At 39.1% G+C, this 19,912-nt stretch overlaps 2 protein-coding genes across 2 annotated transcripts; one reads left to right on the forward strand and one right to left on the reverse strand.

Moving 5' to 3' along the window:
* The first annotated feature begins 6,590 nt into the window (after window positions 1-6,590).
* Window positions 6,591-7,526, forward strand: LOC125079409 (olfactory receptor 1019). Its single transcript, XM_047692982.1, has one exon. The coding sequence runs from the start codon at window positions 6,591-6,593 to the stop codon at window positions 7,524-7,526; it is 936 nt and encodes a 311-aa protein (XP_047548938.1).
* Window positions 7,527-17,673: 10,147 nt separating this feature from the next.
* On the reverse strand, window positions 17,674-19,122 carry LOC125079863 (olfactory receptor 2G3-like). The gene is given in 3 exon segments (XM_047693589.1): window positions 17,674-18,335; window positions 18,338-18,600; window positions 19,058-19,122. Coding segments are annotated over 3 exon segments (990 nt in total).
* Between the last annotated feature and the right edge of the window lie 790 nt (window positions 19,123-19,912).

A 19,912-nucleotide genomic window follows, 5' to 3' on the forward strand; every position in this document is an offset into this window, starting at 1 on the left:
AAATTGGAAGGGGAGGTGAACCATGAGAGACTATGGACTCTGAAAAACGATCTGAGAATTTTGAAGGGGTGGGGGGTGGGAGGTTGGGGGCACCAGGTGGTGGGTATTGTAGAGGGCACGGATTGCATGGAGCACTGGGTGTGGTGCAAAAATAATGAATACTGTTATGCTGAAAAAATAAAAAATTAAAAATTAATTTAAAAAAAAAGATATAGAAGTAGACTTGAACAGTATGAAGACATGCACACTATCTGATAGCAAGACCTGATGGCATAAACGTGGCAATTCTCCCTAAGTTAATTTATAAATGTAATGTAGTCCCAATAATAATATCCTCAGATTTGTTTCCCAAATAAGTTGACTATAAAGTTTACATAAAAGATTAAAAACAGGGCCGCCTGGGTGGCTCAGTGGGTTAAGCCTCTGCCTTCAGCTCGGGTCATGATCTCAGGGTCCTGGGATTGAGTACTGCATCAGGCTCAGTCTCAGCAGGGAGCTCGCTTCCCCCTCTCTCTCTCTGCCTGCCTCTCTGCCTACTTGTGATCTCTGTCTGTCAAAATAATAAATAAAAATCTTTTAAAAAAAGATTGAAAACAATATTCCATTATAGCCATGAAAATCCTGGAATAAAACAAAAGAGAACAAATGGAGATGGGGACTAGGTTATACCAATGTTTAAGGGCACTTATAATTGAAAAAAATATTGATGAATGAATTGTATGAAATGGTGAAAGAACAAGGGAACAGAACAAAACAATACACATATAGACAATATGAAATGAAATGAAAATTCAATTCAGAACAGTAGGGAAAAGATCATTGACAGCTGGGTAAGGCCAAGGTTATTTATTGCTGCATTTTTTAGAGATTTTATTTATTTATTTGAAAGACCGAGAGAGAGAGAGAGCATGGGTGCTCCAGAGAGAGAAAGAGAGCATGAGCAGGGGGGGCAGAGGGAGAGGAAGAAGCAGACTCCCCACTGAGCAGGGAGCCCTACAAGGAGCCCTACAAGAGGCTGGATCCCAGGACCCTGAGATCATGACCTGAGCTGAAGGCAGACACTTAACCAACTGAGCCATCTAGGTGCCCCTGCATTTTTTTCTTCTTATAGCAAAAAATTAGAACCAACTCAAATGTCTATCAATAGGGTACTTGATAGATAGACAATGGTACCTCCACACAACAGATTATTATGCAGTTGGAGAAAAGTCTGACTTGACAATAAATATTATAAGTGAATATGTCAATGGTATTAGGCATTAACTTTTCATCCTAAAATAAGATTTAAGAATACAGATAAAAAAGTCAGATGAAAAAAACAAGATCCACCATCTTCTCCCTACAAGAGCTCACTTCAGGATTAAGGATTGAAAAGTGAAAGAATAGGGAAACATATCACAAAAAGTTTTATTTTTTTAATTAGCATTTTTTATTTTATTCTTGAATCTCTTCTTTTAGGATAAACTTTATCTCAAGTCAAATAGCATTTCCAAATTAAGCACCTTTTTAAAAAAAAATATCAGGTAGGCAGTGAGAATCTTACTACTGCTCATTTCCCTTTTCCTTCATGCAACGGGAAGGTAAACCGATTCACGTGTCATCTCTCATATGCATTTCATGTACTGGTATACCACCTTTATGCCAGATTCTCTCAGAGAAAAGTCTGCTATAAACATGGCTAATCCAGGGGCACCAGGGTGGCTCAGTCATTTGAGCTTCTGCCTTTAGCACAGGTCATGATCCCAGGGTCCTGGGCTTGAGTTCCACATGGGGGTCCCTGATAAGTGGATAATCTGCTTCTCCCTCTGCCTCTGCCTGTTCCCCCTGCTTATGCGCGCTCTCTCTCTCTCTCAATCTCTCTGATAAATAAATAAATAAATCTTTAAATAAATAAATAAAGATGGCTAATCCATACAACATAGGAGGTATCACCCTCTGTGAAAAGACTTTCAGGCATCAACAACAGACCTTTCTAAATTACCATCAAAATCACACCTAGTAGGGAGCTTTTAGGGGCCAGAAAAACAGTGCTGTGCTGCTCTTCTTCTCAATCACCACCACTCCCTGGAGTGGTGGGAAAGAATTCCTTTGTGTTTCCCTCCTTTACATTAAGGCTCAAGGCCCAGGGAGTGAATTCCTCAGGGGTGACCATTCATCAGCTCTTCCAGTCTCCCATGAGAGCAGAAATCATGTCAATCTCTTTTCCTTTGGGGATAACGTGGGACTCTGAAAAAATAAAGCTCCTGCACACAGGAGCAAAGGTGGGTGAGCAAGGAGCTCAGGCACATCTACCTGAGTGAGTCACTGTCTTCGTATCCTTCTCAGAATATGTGTTCACTGTAACTCATCAAGCGAAGAGGAGACAGTCAACGTCTCACCATCAGGTAGAAAACACGTCAGAGCACAGGTCAGCACTGGAACACAGAGAGAGAGAGATGACCTCTTAGGAGAGGAGCATGACCCTGTCCCTGCTCCTCTCAGCATGGCTTTGCCTGGCTTCAGGTCCATGCGGTTCCAAAATTTCAAGAGGAGACATGGACTATGGGTCTGGCTTTTAGGTACCTCATAAGGAGTACAAACTGAGAAAAGGCTAGAATTGGAAAGTTACACAGCGTTTGAATTCTTCACCCCATTCATTTCAGAGATGAGTAAGTTGCATCTAATGTAGCAATTCATCAGCTCAAACACTACTTAGTGGAAAAAATGGGACAACAACCAGGATTCCAGTTTTTTTACTCCAGAATTCTTTTCATAAAAACATGCAAAAGCAAGTGATGCATAGAAATCTAAAATATCTTTGTCCTATATTTGCTTCTATAAGACAATACTTTTGTTGGCCTTTTTTTAAAAAATATTAGAGTTTAACAAGTTTGGAATATACTTATTTATTCACTATTCTACTATTTCTTCAAGAGTCAGGTCGGTTGACGTTTAGCTACACGAAACTAAAAATCTACATATAAAGATTTTCTTTTAACTCTGATTTGAATTTGATAGCCTCATCTCTACTTGTTTTGTCATTTAATAGGAGTGCTGTGGAATTAAAATCACACCTTCACTAAAGCCTAAAACAGTCCATGATACATCACATGTATGGAATAAGCACAGGAACTTTATTTTCTAGATGCTGTGAGCATACAATCATGCACTGAGTTAAGTCTTACACAATTACAGTTGCACTGACACAACTGCCAGATGAATTAAGCATTTAGCACACGACAATCACTGAATTTACTACCAGATGATTGATGGATTATTGATTAACTGGTTGATTGATGATAGACAGATGATAGAATATACATACATACTCTAACCAACTTTTTTGAAGAAAGTTACTAAGTAAGACATTAATCTCATCCAGAGGTGAAAAGCTGAGACTCTAAGTAGATGCGTATTGTTGCTAGAATTCAAAAGTAGTAAGTGGCAAAGCCTGAATTTGTCCACTATAAGCGAGAACAGGCAGGGTGCTTTCTGACTGGTGAAATCCCTGCTCATACATGTCCTCTTTAAACTGGAACTTGAATTTATAAGGAAGGAAAGAGTGACTTTCTGATCCCATTTTCCAATTGACTGAAATGATTTAGTAGACACATGCTCCCCTGCAGATCAGCCCTGAGCCCTGTGCTGCACCCTAACCAGGAGTCTCTTACTCCTAAAATGACTGCAGCCTGGCATCCCCTGCACTTTCAAGCTGGATGTTTGGGTCTGTCTCCTCCTCTATAAAATTGAGGTTAGACAGAATGAGTCCTCCCAATTGCCATAATAGCAATATTTTCCCTTTTTGCTGAAGGGAAAGAACAAGCTAAGAACTGGGAAGACTGAGGTAGACCCCTTATATCCTTCTCATGATGGGTTACTCCCCTATTTCTAGGTTAAGCAGTGAGAGAAAAAATGAACACAGTGCTGTGTATGAAATCGGTAGTCCCAGACCCAATTGCCAGTTCTGCTTCCAACTCACTGTGTGATTTCACAGGTCTCCTCATTAATATAACCTGTTAAGTGACATACCCATTCACGTAAGTGACATTGGGGGTAACTGAAGTAGGGACAAGTACTTTGTTGCTGTTTTTGTTTTGTTTTGTTTTGTTTTCACAGCTTTGCTGAGCTGTAGCTGAAATACACTCTTCCTCCCACACACACCTCCACCCAGGCAATCACTGATTGGCCGTCACTATCGATTAGCTTGCAGTTTCTAGTTTTTTGGAAATGGGATAACATGAGGTCTACTCTCTTATCTAGCTCTCTTCTCTCAACCTAGTTATTTGGAGATTCGTCCATCATATTGCATGTATCAATCGTTTTTTTGTTGTTGTTATTGTTTAATTGTTCAGTAGTAGTCTATTTTATGGACATACTAAAATTTGTTTATCTTATTACATATGGATGGGCCTTTGGGTTGTTCCCAGGTTTGGTGTTTTGTGGGGGAACGGGCTGGTTCATACAGCAGATATGTGTGTATTTAGACTATGTACTCCCATGATGTTTTCCAAAGTGGTTGTAGTATTTTATACTCCTAGCAACAGGGATGCAATTTCCAGTTCCTCCACTCCCAGGTCAACACTTGGTATGGTTCATCTTTTTAAATTTTAACCATTCTCATGAATGTGTAGTAATATCCCACTGTGGTTTTAATTCAGGTGTCCCTAATACAAAAGATTTGAGCATTTTTCATGCATTTATTTGCTATCCATATATCTTCTTAGGTGAAGCGTCTGTCCAAGTCTGGCCCATTCCTTTTGGGTTGTTTGTTTTCTCATTAATGAGTTTTAAAGTTCCTTCCATAGTATGGGTACAAATTCATTATAAAAAATGCACTTTTCAGATAATTTCTCCAAGATTTCTCTTTTTATTCTCTTTCCTAATTGACCTGATGTATGAAATGATGCATACATTCACAATATATTAAGAATGAGTCTGAAAGTATTTTATAAACTATATTCACTCTCAGGCAAATATATGGTATTGATTATCCACTATTAGACCCCTTCTTTTTTTTTTTTAAAGATTTTATTTATTTATTTGACAGAGAGAAATCACAAGTAGGCAGAGAGGCAAGCAGAGAGAGAGGAGAAAGCAGGCTCCCCGCCGAGCGGAAAGCCCGATGTGGGGCTTGAACCCAGGACCTGGGATCATGACCTGAGCCGAAGGCAGCGGCTTAACCCACTGAGCCACCCAGGCGCCCCAATATTAGACCCCTTCTTCATTGCAGTTGATTATATTCTATGCAGAAACTGAAAGATGGGAGCACTACTTTCAATCATGCTAGGATTTAAGATAGCCTGTTATAAATGTCCACACCCCTCTGAAAGACACATTATACTACTCTGCTTTCCTGTCTTTCTTAAGCAGTAAACCAGATAGAGGAGATACAGCTGACTTCTCCCTCAGATTTAATAGAGAATGCTACTTATTTCTAAAGTACTGCATGTTCTGGCCTGATTTGGTTTGGTGCTGTGTGGTTTTGCCCACTTTCTTGTTACAACTCTTCAGTGAACTGGATATTCATCCAACCACAAAGGAAAAAGCTAATATATGCTGCTGTCTGACCACAGAGTTGGAAAATGTTTTCTCTATCCCCTCTGAGTGAGGAATCCTGAATCTTAACTCTGAACTAAGCTATGGAAAAACCTGTTGGCTAAGCCATAGAATTGACCAAAGACACAGCTGTTTTTTCATCCTGATTATGGCCCACGACAAATCTCTGGGTGCTTCTAAGTATTAAGGAAATAAAAGGACTAATTCTGTGTCCATGCCTGATAGGTAAGACAGGAAGACAAAATGCAGGTGCAAAAATAAAGAGGTATAACCTTCATTAAACCACATATACACAGAAGACAATAAAGTGAAGTGAACCCGAGAGCTCAGACAGACCCAGCTCTGCTGCTTACTGGCTCCTGACATTGTTGACATTACTTAATGTCTAGCCTTATTCTTTTCAGGTATAAGATAGAGACAAGAGTGGTACCTATTTCACGGAGTTGTGAGGATGAAATTATGTAACATGTAGAAGCACTCAAAGGTCTGGCAAAGAGTTAACACTCAATAAATCCTGTTGTTTTTTTTTAATTATTATTACCCACTACCTTTTCCAATATTGCTCAGCTTTTGCTCCAAGTATTTTACTTTCTCCATGTGTGTGTATGTTTGTGTGCATATGTGTGTGTGTCATATGCTATAATTTGAGATTTGAGGGATTTTCAGTTTTCATTTTTGTGCCTACCTGCAAAGAGAATTAATGTTTATTCATAATTTGTGTCCATATTTGCTTTGTTTTAGAAAGAAGGAAGGGATGCTCAAAACAGTCCTTTACTAATTAATAAAGCAGATAATTGCACAGATAACATCAAACACTTGGTAGCATGTGATAAATTGCCTCAGAGAATCGAGGTCTATGGAGAAGCAGAATTTGCCATCCCCATAATCCTAACATCTTCTATTTTGACTGGGCACCTAGAAAGGACACCTATCCATCACTTTCACTAAGTCATTTGAGTTACTCTATGGGTCAAAGAATCTGATTTCTGGGAAGATTTTTTTTTAAAAATCACTTCAGACAATAAATCAAACCCAGGCACACATAAATTGAAAAGATGGATAAAGAAAACCACTCAGTGGTGATGGAGTTCATCTTTATGGGCATCACTCAAGACTCCCAGCTACAGACCATCTTCTTCGTGGTCTTCCTCTTGGTCTACCTGACCAATGTAGTAGGGAATGTTGGTATGATTATCCTGATCATAACAGACTCTCAGCTTCACACACCCATGTACTTCTTCCTCTGCAACCTCTCTTTTGTTGACCTGGGCTACTCCTCAGCCATTGCCCCCAGGATGCTGGCTGACTTCTTAACAGAGCACAAAGTCATCTCCTTCTCTAGCTGTGCCACCCAGTTTGCTTTCTTTGTAGGTTTTGTGGATGCTGAGTGTTACGTCCTGGCTGCCATGGCCTATGACCGTTTCGTGGCCATCTGCCGACCCCTCCACTATAGCACACTCATGTCCAAACGAGTCTGCTTGGCTCTCATGCTGGGCTCTTACCTGGCTGGCCTGGTGAGTTTAGTGGCCCACACTTCCCTCACCTTCAGTTTGAGTTACTGTGGTTCCAATATTATCAACCACTTCTTCTGTGAAATCCCACCTCTCTTAGCCCTCTCTTGCTCAGACACCTACATCAGCGAGATCTTGCTGTTCAGCCTGTGTGGCTTCATTGAATTCAGCACCATCCTCATCATCTTCATCTCCTATGCTTTCATCCTCATCGCCATCATCAGAATGAGCTCCACTGAAGGCCGCCTCAAGGCTTTCTCCACCTGTGGGTCTCACCTTACAGGTGTCACCCTTTTTTATGGCACAGTCATGTTTATGTACCTGAGGCCAACATCCAGCTACTCCCTGGACCAAGACAAGTGGGCCTCTGTGTTCTACACTATTATCATCCCCATGCTGAATCCCTTGATCTACAGTTTACGGAACAAGGATGTGAAAGCTGCTTTCAAAAAACTAATTGGAAAAAAATGTCAAGAGTAACAAAATATGAAAATTTCTTATGACCACATGTAAAAATGGTAGTGGTCAAAGGACAATGGTAGGAGAAAATGCAGATAGCTTTCTAATGAACACAACTCAGCTACCATCTACTTGCAGTGTCGATCTTAAATTCTATAGGGTTTTCTATAACCCTTAACAGTCTGATATGAAGGAAATATAAATTAATATTTTTGAAAAGCATGCTAAGCTAGATGCATTTGTATTTTACTTGACTTTGGCTCACCTATTGCTTAGAAACTGAGACAGAACTTGAAAGGGGATGGGGCGCCTGGGTGGCTCAGTGGGTTAGGCCGCTGCCTTCGGCTCAGGTCATGATCTCAGGGTCCTGGGATCGAGTCCCACATCGGGCTCTCTGCTCAGCGAGAAGCCTGCTTCCCTCTCTCTCTCTGCCTGCCTCTCCGCCTACTTGTGATCTCTCTCTGTCAAATAAATAAATAAAAATCTTTAAAAAAAAAAAAAAAACTTGAAAGGGGAAATAAATAGCCACTCTAAATTATAGTTTTTCAGTCATGAGGTACGACAGATCCAAATGTTGAAAGTTTCTCTACTCTAAAAACAAGTCAGAGAAAATATAGTTAAATATGTAGGGAATGGAACTTGTATGAGAGATGCCTAACTCAGCCCGGGAGCTGAGCTATATGTATTCCTATATTCAACAAAAACTTCTAAGTGCTAAATATGGGCCAGGTTCTGGAGGATACAATCGGAAGACATGCATTTGCCAATGAGGAGTTCATTGTGCTTCCAGTTTCTGTGCTATCTGAAACTGCTGCCACCAATGACCAACTCATGAGCTATGCAAACCCCAAGAATAAGAGCTACAAACTGAGGCTCTGCTGTTTATTGCGTGTCCTCAGTTTTCCCTTCTGTCTAGCACTTGGTTTCACCTAATAATGACTGGATCTCCTTGGTCTCCCTTGCCTAATATCCAAAAGAGATGGGCATCTGGGTTTTGTTAACTTTACATATTGACATCATTTTAACCTTCAGGGAAGTCCAGGCACTCTGGGATCCTAAGAAAGATACAGTTTGGATCAATCCCTGAGGCCAATTTTAGTTGAATTGTAATGTCTGTAACATTAGTAGGATTAGTGCCCTACTCTTCACATCCTAAATCCCTCATGCCCCACCACCCCCTCTTCTATACTACCTTTTATAAGATTTTATTTAGTTATTAAAGAGAGAGAGAGAGCACAAGCGGAGGACTGACTGAGAGAGAGGGAGAAGCAGACTCCCCACTGAGCAGGGAACCTGACACAGGGCTGGATCCCAGAACCCTGAGATTATGACCTGCGTTGAAGGCAGATGCTTTACCAACTGAAACACCCAGGTGCCCCCTCTTCTTCTCTTCTAATATTAGTTAAACCCTAGCCTTTACCTAGGGCACCAGGACTCTTCATGCTTTCCACCATTATCTCCAGGCCCTTATCCAATCATAGTTTCCCTGAGGTATCAATTAACCCTGAGGTATCAATGATTGATAATCGAGGAGACAAACTCCTCTCTGCATGTTCTCAAGGCTACAAATCTTGATTTTGAAAACTTCAGGCTCTCTGCTTAGCAGGGAGCCTGCTTCCTTCTCTCTCTCTCTCTGCCTGCCTCTCTGCCTACTTGTGATCTCTGTCTGTCAAATAAATAAATAAAATATTTTTTAAAAATAAATAATTAATTAAAAATTTTAAAAAGGGGCACCTGGGTGGCTCAGTGGGTTAAAACCTCTGCCTTCAGCTCAGGTCATGATCCCAGGGTCCTGGGATGGAGCCCCACATCGGACTCTCTGCTTAGCAGGGAGCCTGCTTCCTCCTCTCTCTCTCTGCCTGCCTCTCTGCCTATTTGTGATCTCTATCTGTCAAATAAATAAATAAAATCTTTAAAAAACAAGAGTGTCAGGGATCAGCAGCAGGTAAAGTAGGCAGACTGAGATGAAGGAAAGCTAAATTTTTCTTAGATATGCTAAAATTTCATCACACCATCAGTTACAAATATTTCCAAGCAATAATGTTCCTATCTGCCCCCTTCTCTCAGTTCAATATAGTCAAATGTCAAGGTAACACAAGAATTATCCTAAAGTGTATAGTGTCCCCATTCATTGTGAAAGGTACAAAAGAGTTTTAGGGATAAAAGACCCAGGCTTTGTAATAAGTATCATTATACATAAGATGAAATTTACCTAGTGCAAAATTACACAGCCCTATCATGAATTTCTAAAAACATATTTCCGGTGTCACATTATGAAGAAAGTAGAGCAACTAATGGACAGATGTAGAGCTGACAGTCCAGAAATAGTTCAGAGATTCAGGCTTTGGTGTCTTTTTTTTTTTAATAATCTAATGTGCAAATCTACATGATGTGTGAAAAATTAAAAAATAGAGCTTTCCTATCTCATTAACTACATTAGCGACTATAATGTAAACCAAGTATACATTATAATGAAAGAGTAGTTGATTTAGAATCAGGAAGACCAGGCACCTGGATGGCTCAGTGGCTTAAGCCGCTGCCTTCGGCTCAGGTCATGATCTCAGGGTCCTGGAATGGAGTCCCGCATCGGGCTCTCTGCTCGGCAGGGAGCCTGCTTCCCTCCCTCTCTCTGCCTGCCTCTCTGTCTACTTGTGATCTCTCTCTGTCAAATAAATAAATAAAATCTTTAAAAAAAAAAAAGAATCAGGAAGACCTTTGTATCTCATTTCTGCATCTTTACTCAATGACCCTCCTGCTGGAGGACTTCTTTTTTTCTTAATCGATTACTGTATCCAAAGTTAATGATAAAATCTAAAAACTGACCCTTGGCCTACACTTGCCACTCTGACTAATAATGGCAAGTATGCAGGCTTTAGACTATTTAGAAAGAAGCCCTCATGTAGGTTGTGCTATTTTCTTGCCCTGTGCCCATGGGCAAGTTACTGAATCTCTATCAGACTAAGTTTCTTCATCTATTAAATGAGAAGAATAATGCTAATTTTCTAGCATTTTTAAAAGGATGTGATGTCATCTCTGTAAAGAATCTGTCACATAAAAGAAAATAAACATTAGTTGTTTCTATTTTTCCTTCACTTATATCTTAAATATTTATGAATCTGCTGTCGATGCGATGTAATATTGTGAGGAAACTAATTTTTCCCAAGTAATTGGTAATGGAGGTCTGCATATCAAATTTATAATGGCAAGAAAAAGATGGATAGAAGTTGGATCACCTTAGTCTTCATTCCCACTCCCATCAATAATTAGATCAGATAAATCCCCTAATGTCTCTGAGTGTCTTCATAAAAAAAGTAAGCACTAGAATTTATACCTTATCAATCCTATTAGTTTGCCCAAATAAGTGAATATTATTACTCTAGAATAGACTGCAAATATCACATTTTCCTTTTTTTTAATTTTATTTATTTATTTGAGAGAGAGGAAAAAAATATATGATGGGGAGGGGCAGAGGGAGAGAGACAGAAGCAGACTCTCTGCTGAGCAGGAAGCCTGATGTGGGGCTTAATCCCAGAACCCAGAGATCATGACCTGAACAGAAGGCAGATGTTTAACCAACTGAGCCACCCAGGTGTCCCAAAAGTTACATCTTCTATAACTAAAAAAACTTCCTACTCATTCTCCTGGGAGCTTTGAAAAGCAAAAATTGATGCAAAAGTGTATTAAGAGGGGAAATATCAGAATGAGATAAAGCTGAAACTAAATTCTTTCTTTTCTGGGGCACCTCCCAGAGAGGGCTTCTCCCCTTCCTGCTTCCCCTGCTTGTGTTCCCTCTCTTGGTGTCTCTCTCTGTCAAATAAATAAATAAAATCTTTAAAAAAATAAAAAATAATAACAATAAATTCTTCTCCCGGGTGCTTGGGTGGCTCAGTGGGTTAAGCCTCTGCCTTTGGCTCAGATCATGATCCCAGAGTCCTGGGATTGAGCCCCACATCAGGCTCTCTGCTCTGCAGGGAATCTGCTTCCCCCTCTCTCTCTGCCTGCCTCTGTCTACTTATGATCTCTCTCTGTCAAATAAATAAATGAAATCTTTAAAATAAATAAATAAATAAATAAATTCTTTTCCCTCCACTTTCAAGCTATGTGACCTCAGCTGAGATTTTTTTAAACAATCTGTGCTTAAGACTTGGTACACTATATATATATATGGATTTGATATCCATAGGGAGATAAAATAAATGCAAATGTCTTGTACTACTGGGGAAAAAACTGCCAAAAGAGAATTGCAGACAATGGGCTGTGGAGAATCACAGGCAACACTCCCTCTTGGGAGATGAGGGAATTTCCATGAAGAAGGGAGATTTTGAGTTATTTTGGGAAGCAAAGCCTAGAAATTAAAGAAGGAAGCAACTGGCAGAAGGAAAAAACATAGTGAACAAAGGCAAAGAGATTGGAAACCAGGGGACATTTCCCTGGGCCATTTGCCTGGGTGTCCGTGGAAGGATTTGGTGGTGAAGTCGGCACGTAGGTCAAGATCAGACACTAATTTAGGAAATGGGAATTCATTGCTTGGGGAGTAGGGAGTTTATCACTTGTGGATTCAAGAGAAGGTTCCTCTTCATTCCTGGAAATTCTGTCCCTTATTCATCCCAAGAGCAACCTTTGGGGAAACCAGTATAACAACATGGACTTTAGGTTGGTAAATTCAAGTAGCTTCTGACAACTTCAGGCAGGTTTACTGACATAAGATGGTGTACTCTTCTTAATGGAGCTTGGATAAATCTCATATTTAGCTTTCTATCTCCTAGGGGAGGAACCCAAAATGAAGTCCCTGCCTTCATTCTCTGCCTTAGCAAGAATGCCTGGAATAACTAGGGTCTGAGATACCTTATCTAGCCCATAGTTATCCCTCTTCCTTAACTCAGGAGCTATAACATTGCCAGAGTCCTTTGTTTGGCATTCCAGGCCCTCTCCCTTAAATCACCTCTCTGTAATGATTTCTTCCTGTTCTCTTTGTCCAAGAGATTCTCCTGCAAAACTATTTCTTGAATGGCACTCCCATTTTTCTCCCTCTATATCCTTCTAAATGCCTTCTCTTCTCCACTCTGTGCTTCCTTAATAGTCCCAGCTCCGCATTTCAGACCATCCAAATTTCTCTCTTCTTTCAAGGACCAACTCAAATGCCACTCCTTGAAATGCTCTCTCTCTGAGCTACTGGACTGCTAATAAGCCCCACTCTTCAGAAGCTTATGAAAAGAAAGGTGTGAGATGAACTATTTGACTGCTCCTCACAGCTACCTGCACTGCAAAAACGTGCAGCCAGTTGAGGGCTCTGGGAGTTGCTGTATTGAGATCTGTGTGTTTAACTCTGATCAGGTGTTAATGAGAATAGGACACTAGAGGGGAATTCCATGATAAAATCCACACTATGAATGGCATCCACACATGACATCTGAAATTCTACATTTTCAGCCTCATCCTAGCCATCTTCCTCCATATCCCACCTCCCAGAAGTTCAAGTCATATTGGAATGAAGGATATCATGAAATCTCTCCCTTTGTATACCTTTGTTAATGCCAGTCCTATACTTCAAAGGCCACTAACCCACCTAGAAAACACTGTTTTATATCACAAATCAATCATCACTTCTGTAAATTGCTGGACTCCCCTCTTCTCATCTACAAAATGGCACCAATTATACCTGTTTCACGGGGTTGCAGTAAGAATGAAGAATAATCTAACTGTGGCCAGTTGTCCCTCTTGTGCAAGACTACTTTGTTTTTGCCTATTATCCTAGAGTAAGTATCAGTACTTCTACTCCTCACTCTTAAAAAATAGTCAGATATTAAAATATAAGAAAAACCAAAGTAATGCTTTTAAGCACTTTGGGGCTTAATAAATGGCAGCTTTCCTCTGTGCTAGAGAAGTATTGGGCCCATACTCCTTTGATATAAAGGCTTCCTTGGTAGACTGCAAAACTTTAAGGTTGTCTCATTTTTTTGTCCTCAAGTCCTGGGAATATAATAAGTGAATAATAAATGCTCATTGAACAAATGAATGACCATGCCTCCCTAGACTAGAGAACTACCTGAACCTAGTCCCAACTCTGGGCCTTGGGAAACCTACCAAAAATACATCAGAGATCTTGAAATTCTTAGGACAACAAGTATATTTAAAGATGATGAAACCAGAGTTATAAAAGTTTAAATGGCATGCTGATGTGCTCTTGGCTTTTAAGAATAAGAGCAGGTATTGGAACAAAATTTTCTGATTCTTAGTCCAGTGTTCTATAAAATAGGGAAATGTGCAGCTTTAAAGAAAGTGATAGGCATAATCAGAACTGGGGAACCTGTATAAAGATCTTGTCTGTGGCTATATTCAGTCTGATGATTTGATTAGATTGATCAGCTAGGATTGTATTCTGAAGCATTTGTTAAAAGTTTCACATTTGCCCATGACCATAGTGAGCTGAACCCTTGCAAGATCAGATGGGCTGGACAAGTCACTATATCCTAAAGAATTGAGGAAGAGAGGCAAAATAGGTGATGTTATAAAAGAAATAGATCAGCTTTCAGCTTTCATGTTGAAAGAATGGTATCAAGGAGGAATGATAAGTTTCACCATGACTTTCTTCTCCTTCAATATTTTACAATCCTCATACTTACTGACTGGAATACTAAATTAATGTTTTTCACTTTAAGGGGGAAGATACTCATTAAGAAAGTTGGTGACTTGACATATGACCACAGTGTGTATTTTATCCTCTATATCTTATAGTAATGACATTAAAACCTTTCAACATTGCATTATTATCCTTAAAATTAATTAACCAAGTCCAAAAAGTAAAACCATAAAAACATTTCAAAAGAAATTTTCACAGGTTTATGATGTATAAATCTGGTTACAAATTTGTAATAAATCTATTCCAGAGAGGACAGAGATACCTAGATATAGGTAAAGACATGACTGATTGATACATAGAGATGATCTAATCCAACAACAATCTTATTTTGTAAATGGAGGAAATGAGGTTCGCAGAAATGGAATGACTTCTTCATAGTGACATAGCTAAATTAAAACCATGAAATTACAACTTCATTATTCTCGTTCCAAATGTAGTCTCTTATAATACACAATAATACTGATTAGTCAAGCTCTGAGAGAATGCATTTTATGGCAACAGTCTCTCCTCTAATTATTTTATTTACTCTAGGCTTTAATTTTATTTCAATATGAACAAAATGCTAGTTAGTACTTACCCTAGCTATACTGTTAATCTCATTAACATAATCCCAAACAAATGTAGGAAGGAAATAATTCAATAGGACATTTGATGTTGTGAAAGACCAATAATTGCTGAGTTCACCATTATTTGTGTTAATCTTAAAATTAATTGTCTTTTGTTCTAGCAATGATCCTCACATATAGTACATAGAATTATCAGTTAAATGTCTTTAAGTGTTACATTTTCTTTTTCTGTCCATAGAAGCAAGTCTAGAAAGGACAAAAGTTTGCTTGAAAAGGTTGAGCTGGATGGGAAACAAACTGAGGGTTGCTGGAGTTACTGCCCGCTCAGTGGGGGAATGGGGTAACTGGGTGATGGGCATTAAGGAGGGCACTTACTGTGATGAGCACTGGGTGGTTGTATGCAGTTGGTGAATCACTAAATGCTACTCCTGAAATTAATAATACAGTATGTGTTAACTAAATTGAATTTAAATAAAAAATTTAAAAAGAAAAGAAAAGACAAGTTCTAGCTAGGCACTAGGATAGGGCATGGGCTGCTTGAATTGCATTATTATTCTTCATTCACCCAACTCCAAGTTACTACTGATCAAAACAAACTAGTCAGAATGAATCGATTAAGTCAAGCATTTGGTCTAAATAAATGTTTTTAGAAAAAATACACAAAAATATTCACTTCAGTTTGTTTGCATATTCTGGTATGTGTCCCCCCCCTTCCATGAGAAAAGCTTTGCAATTTTTTTGCATTTTTAACTAATTCATTCATTTATAGAGCTGAGAGGCAAGATGGATTAGTAATTTTTGTGAAACAAAAGATAAACTTTCTATTTGTTGTACCTTCAGGCATTTCATGTCTCTTCAAAACTAATTTAATGTTGTTTCTAATTAATTAATAGCCAACTAAGTATGTAGTTCTTGTTTGATAGTAAATGAGAGAATTTTAAATGTTACTTTTCACTTTAAATTGTTCAGAAGAAAGTTGGTTAGAAGTATATGTTTCATCTTTGTCCATGTATTAAGCAAATATGTGATATATAAAGTCATCTGTATATTAAGGCAAATAGACAAGAAAAGCATCCTGCTATGTAGTGAATTTGACTAGTTGGTTAGTGATTTTGCTTTTTACTTTTTTTAATTTAATTTAATTTGTGTGTGTGTTCCAAAATTCATTTTACTTTTTCTTAATTTAATTTAATTTGTGTATGTGTGTGTGTGTGTTCCAAAATTCATTGTGCTCCATGCAATACGTGCCCTCCTTAATACTTTTTTTTAAAGATTTCATTTATTTATTTGACAGAGAGAGAGAGAGATCACAAGTAGGCAGCGAGGTAGGCAGAGAGAAAGAAGGAGAATCAGGCTCCCTGTTGAGCAGTGAGTCCGATATGGGGCTCGATCCCAGGACCCTGAGATCATGATCTAAGAAGAAGGCAGAGGCTTAACCCACTGAGCCACACAGGAGCCCCTCCTTATTACTTTTTTTTTTTTAAAGATTTTATTTATTTATTTGACAGAGAGAAAGAGATCACAAACAGGCAGAGAGGCAAGCAGAGAGAGAGAGGGAAGCAAGCTCCCCGCTGAACAGAGAGCCCGATGCAGAACTTGATCCCAGGACCCCGAGATCATGACCTGAGCTGAAGGCAGAGGCTTAACCCACTGAGCCACCCAGGAGGGCCACCTCATTACTTTTTAAGACAATTTTAAACTAGTGGAGTCCACTTTACCTATTCCATCAGAGGTACCTTATTTACTGATTGTGTGTGGCATTCATATTTAGGTGGGAGAAATGGTTGCATTTTAGTTGTTGAATATCTGTGAAAGTGAATAACCTTTTTTTATTTTGTTCTAAATCATAAAACAACAAGTGAGAAAATTTAGAAGTATGGTAACTAGCTTAATAGCATGTTAATCAAAGGCTATATTTAAGCTTATTAAGTACAATAATGCTGTTATATTTTCTATTCTCTTAATTCAAAAAATAATTCTTTTTAAAGATAACACTGGTTGAAACGCTTCAAAACACAAGAAATATTCATTTCCATAAATTTGTGAGATAGATATATTTATATAGATATATAGATAGATAGATAGATTCCACACAGCAACCGGAAAACCTTTCCAAAAATGTAAGTTGTGTCATACCACCCTCCTTCATAATACTTACATTTTACTAAGAATAAATCTTTACTCCTAATGCAGTCATCGCAGCCCTGCATGGTCGGGCTGCTGCATGAAATTTAAATGAAGTGATATTTCAATAGATTTGTTGCAAAACAGGGCTATATGTAAGGGGTTAAAATCGGTCTCACACAAAGTAGATGCAGTCTTGTTTCCTTGTAAACTACAAAATTAAGACAGATGTAGGGGCGCCTGCGTGGCTCTCTAGGTTGAGGAACTGCCCTCAGCTCAGGTCATGATCCTGGAGTCCTGGGATCGAGTCCCACATCTGGCTCTCTGCTCGCCAGAGAGTCTGTTTCTCCCACTGACCTCTCTCCTCTCATACTCTCTCTCTCATTCTCTCTCTCTCAAATAAATAATATATTTTTTTAAAAAGACAGATATAAAATGTTACATCCAAAAACCGTTATCTGAAGTTCTCTACTTGAGTTAATAATTCAGAATGTTTCTCTATATGAAGATGATTTAGATCCTCCAGACAGGAGTAAAATCTTTCATCTTACAGTTATAATTTCAAACAATTAATTTCAGGCAGTCTATGATTTTAGAGAACCAAGATTTCTCAAGGAGTAAGCAAACAGTCATTCAATAAAGGGAGTTGTTTTCACACATTAAAGCCATCATTTGTCCTTGGGGAAATGTGTTTCCTGATGAGTTTGCAGCTGTATTTATGCGCCCATTATGAATGGCAAGAGAAACATTGGCTGTCCAAGGTTTTATTGTCTCACTTCATATTCAGAAGTCAATTATCTTAGACTAACAATTAACTCTAGTGTCCCATTAAGACCCTTCATGTCCTCTGTTTTGCAATAGCTCTCCTTAAAGCTCCTTTCACATCCTGGTTCCTTAGGCTATAGATCAAGGGGTTGAGCATGGGTGTGATCACAGTGTAGAACACTGCAATGATCTTGCCCCCCGCCCTGGAGGACTTCGACTGGGGTCTCATGTACATGAAAATGGCAGTTCCATAGAATAAAGCCACCACTGTCAGATGGGAGGCACAGGTGGACAGTGCCTTATGCCTCCCGGAGGCTGACCGTATCCTGAGAACTGATAGGAGGATTCGGGCGTAGGAAACAACAATGAGGAGAAAAGGGATGAAGACGATGATGATACTGAAGATAAAAACAACCAGCTCAGTAAATGAGGTGTCAGTGCAAGCCAACCTCAAGATGGAAGGGACCTCACAAAAAAAATGGTTCAGGACGTTGGGCCCACAGTAGGGCAAACTCAAGGTGAGGACGTTGATAACCATGGAACTCAGGAAGCTGCTGGACCAAGAAATGGCTGCAAATTGGACACAGATGTTTTGGTTCATAATGACAGTATAATGGAGAGGATGACAAATGGCTACATATCTGTCATAAGCCATGACCCCAAGGAGAACACATTCAATCATTCCAAAGGAGAGGGAGAAGTACATCTGAGTAGCACAACTAGAGAATGGGATGTCTTTTTCCCCATCATGTTGGACAGCATTTGTGGGACATTAGTGGATGTGTAGCAGATATCCAGAAAGGATAAATTAGTGAGGAAGAAGTACATGGGGGTTTGGAGACGAGGTTCTATCTGAATAATAGTGATAATTATAATATTCCCCACCACTGTTAATAAATAAAAGAACAAGAACATAATAAAAAGAATAAGCTGCACCTTTGGCTGAGATGAGAGTCCCAGGAACACAAATTCAGTCACGGTGAAGTTTGTTTTTATCATACTCACTTTTCAGGCCACTTCCCTCCCTCTCACAGAACCATCCACCTGAAGAAAAACTTAAAATGTCCTATGTGGATAGCACAGTGTTGGAAACTCAAAACAAATAAGAAAGCAAAGAAACGTCTTGATCTGAAATTACATCTTGAGTATCTGAGTTGTTTACAAATGGAAAGCTTTTCTTCTACTTTTGGAGGGCATATTCTCTTGATGAGATTAAGAATTTCCCATTCAATTACTGATTGAGTTGAGCAGATATTCGTGACTTTTCTCCAAGGGTAGGCTTTTTTGCCTGTTCATAATCGGTCCAAAACCTATTCATTCTTCATTCTTCAAAGCTTTACTCATGGCTCACCTCTTTTACAAGATCCAATTATGTCTTTGCTCCACACCTAATAACAGAGCAGCATGACGTAGAACTTAAGTAATAAACAGTGAAGGGCATTACTTCATGCACTAACCTAAAAGTAAAGGCAGGAACAGCAGCTTGTGCTTCTTCTGTATCACTCTGAGGCAAACGTCTCATGCTTGGACACCCTGATACCCTAAAGAAAAAAGACTGCACATACCCTCAATAAAACCAGTCATGGGTCACACCAATGACCAGTTCTACCAGCCTCACCATTTCCATCCTGTGGGGTCTTGGGTAGTTTCATCATATATAAAGTGGGAATAATTGATAGAATAATGGGAATAAATTTTTGCAGATTACATTAAATAATGTGAATAAAGAGTTTAAGACAATGTCTACATGTAGGAAATAATCCACAAATAACAACTATTATTAATAGTTCTACTAATGTGGGCACCTGGTGGCTCAGTGGGTTAAGCCTCTGCCTTCAGTTCAAGTCATGATCTCAGGGTCCTGGGATCGAGCCCCGCATCAGGCTTTCTGCTCAGCAGGGAGCCTGCTTCCCCCTCTTTCTCTGCCTGCCTCTCTGCCTAGTTGTGACCTCTCTCTCTGTGTCAAATAAATAAATAAAATCTTTTAAATAATAGTTCTACTAATGTACAGCGATGCTACATTTATCTTGAATTCAGTTCTCTAATAAAAACTGTTTCAGAGAAATATTAATAAAAAAAGATCCAGAAAACTAAAGTTACCAGGTCTATTCATTGAGAACTCCTTAGCCCTGACCCTGTACGTACTTACCCTAAATTTATTTATGCACCAAGTTAGCATGTTCCTTTAATGACTTGCAGCCATGAACAGATGAAAAGCAGTGAGAACACAGATAGAAGGTAAAGAAGAGTCCTACAGGTAGGTACCATTACAGCAGCCAGAGAAAGCTGACAATCATTCACTTGTCCATTTG

Source organism: Lutra lutra, chromosome 10, assembly GCF_902655055.1.
Source record: "Lutra lutra chromosome 10, mLutLut1.2, whole genome shotgun sequence".
NCBI lineage: Eukaryota > Metazoa > Chordata > Mammalia > Carnivora > Mustelidae > Lutra > Lutra lutra.

What these genes read in the sequence shown, in the direction of transcription:
- LOC125079409 (XM_047692982.1), top strand. Translation starts at nt 6,591, where the DNA reads ATGGATAAAGAAAACCACTCAGTGGTGATGGAGTTCATCTTTATGGGC.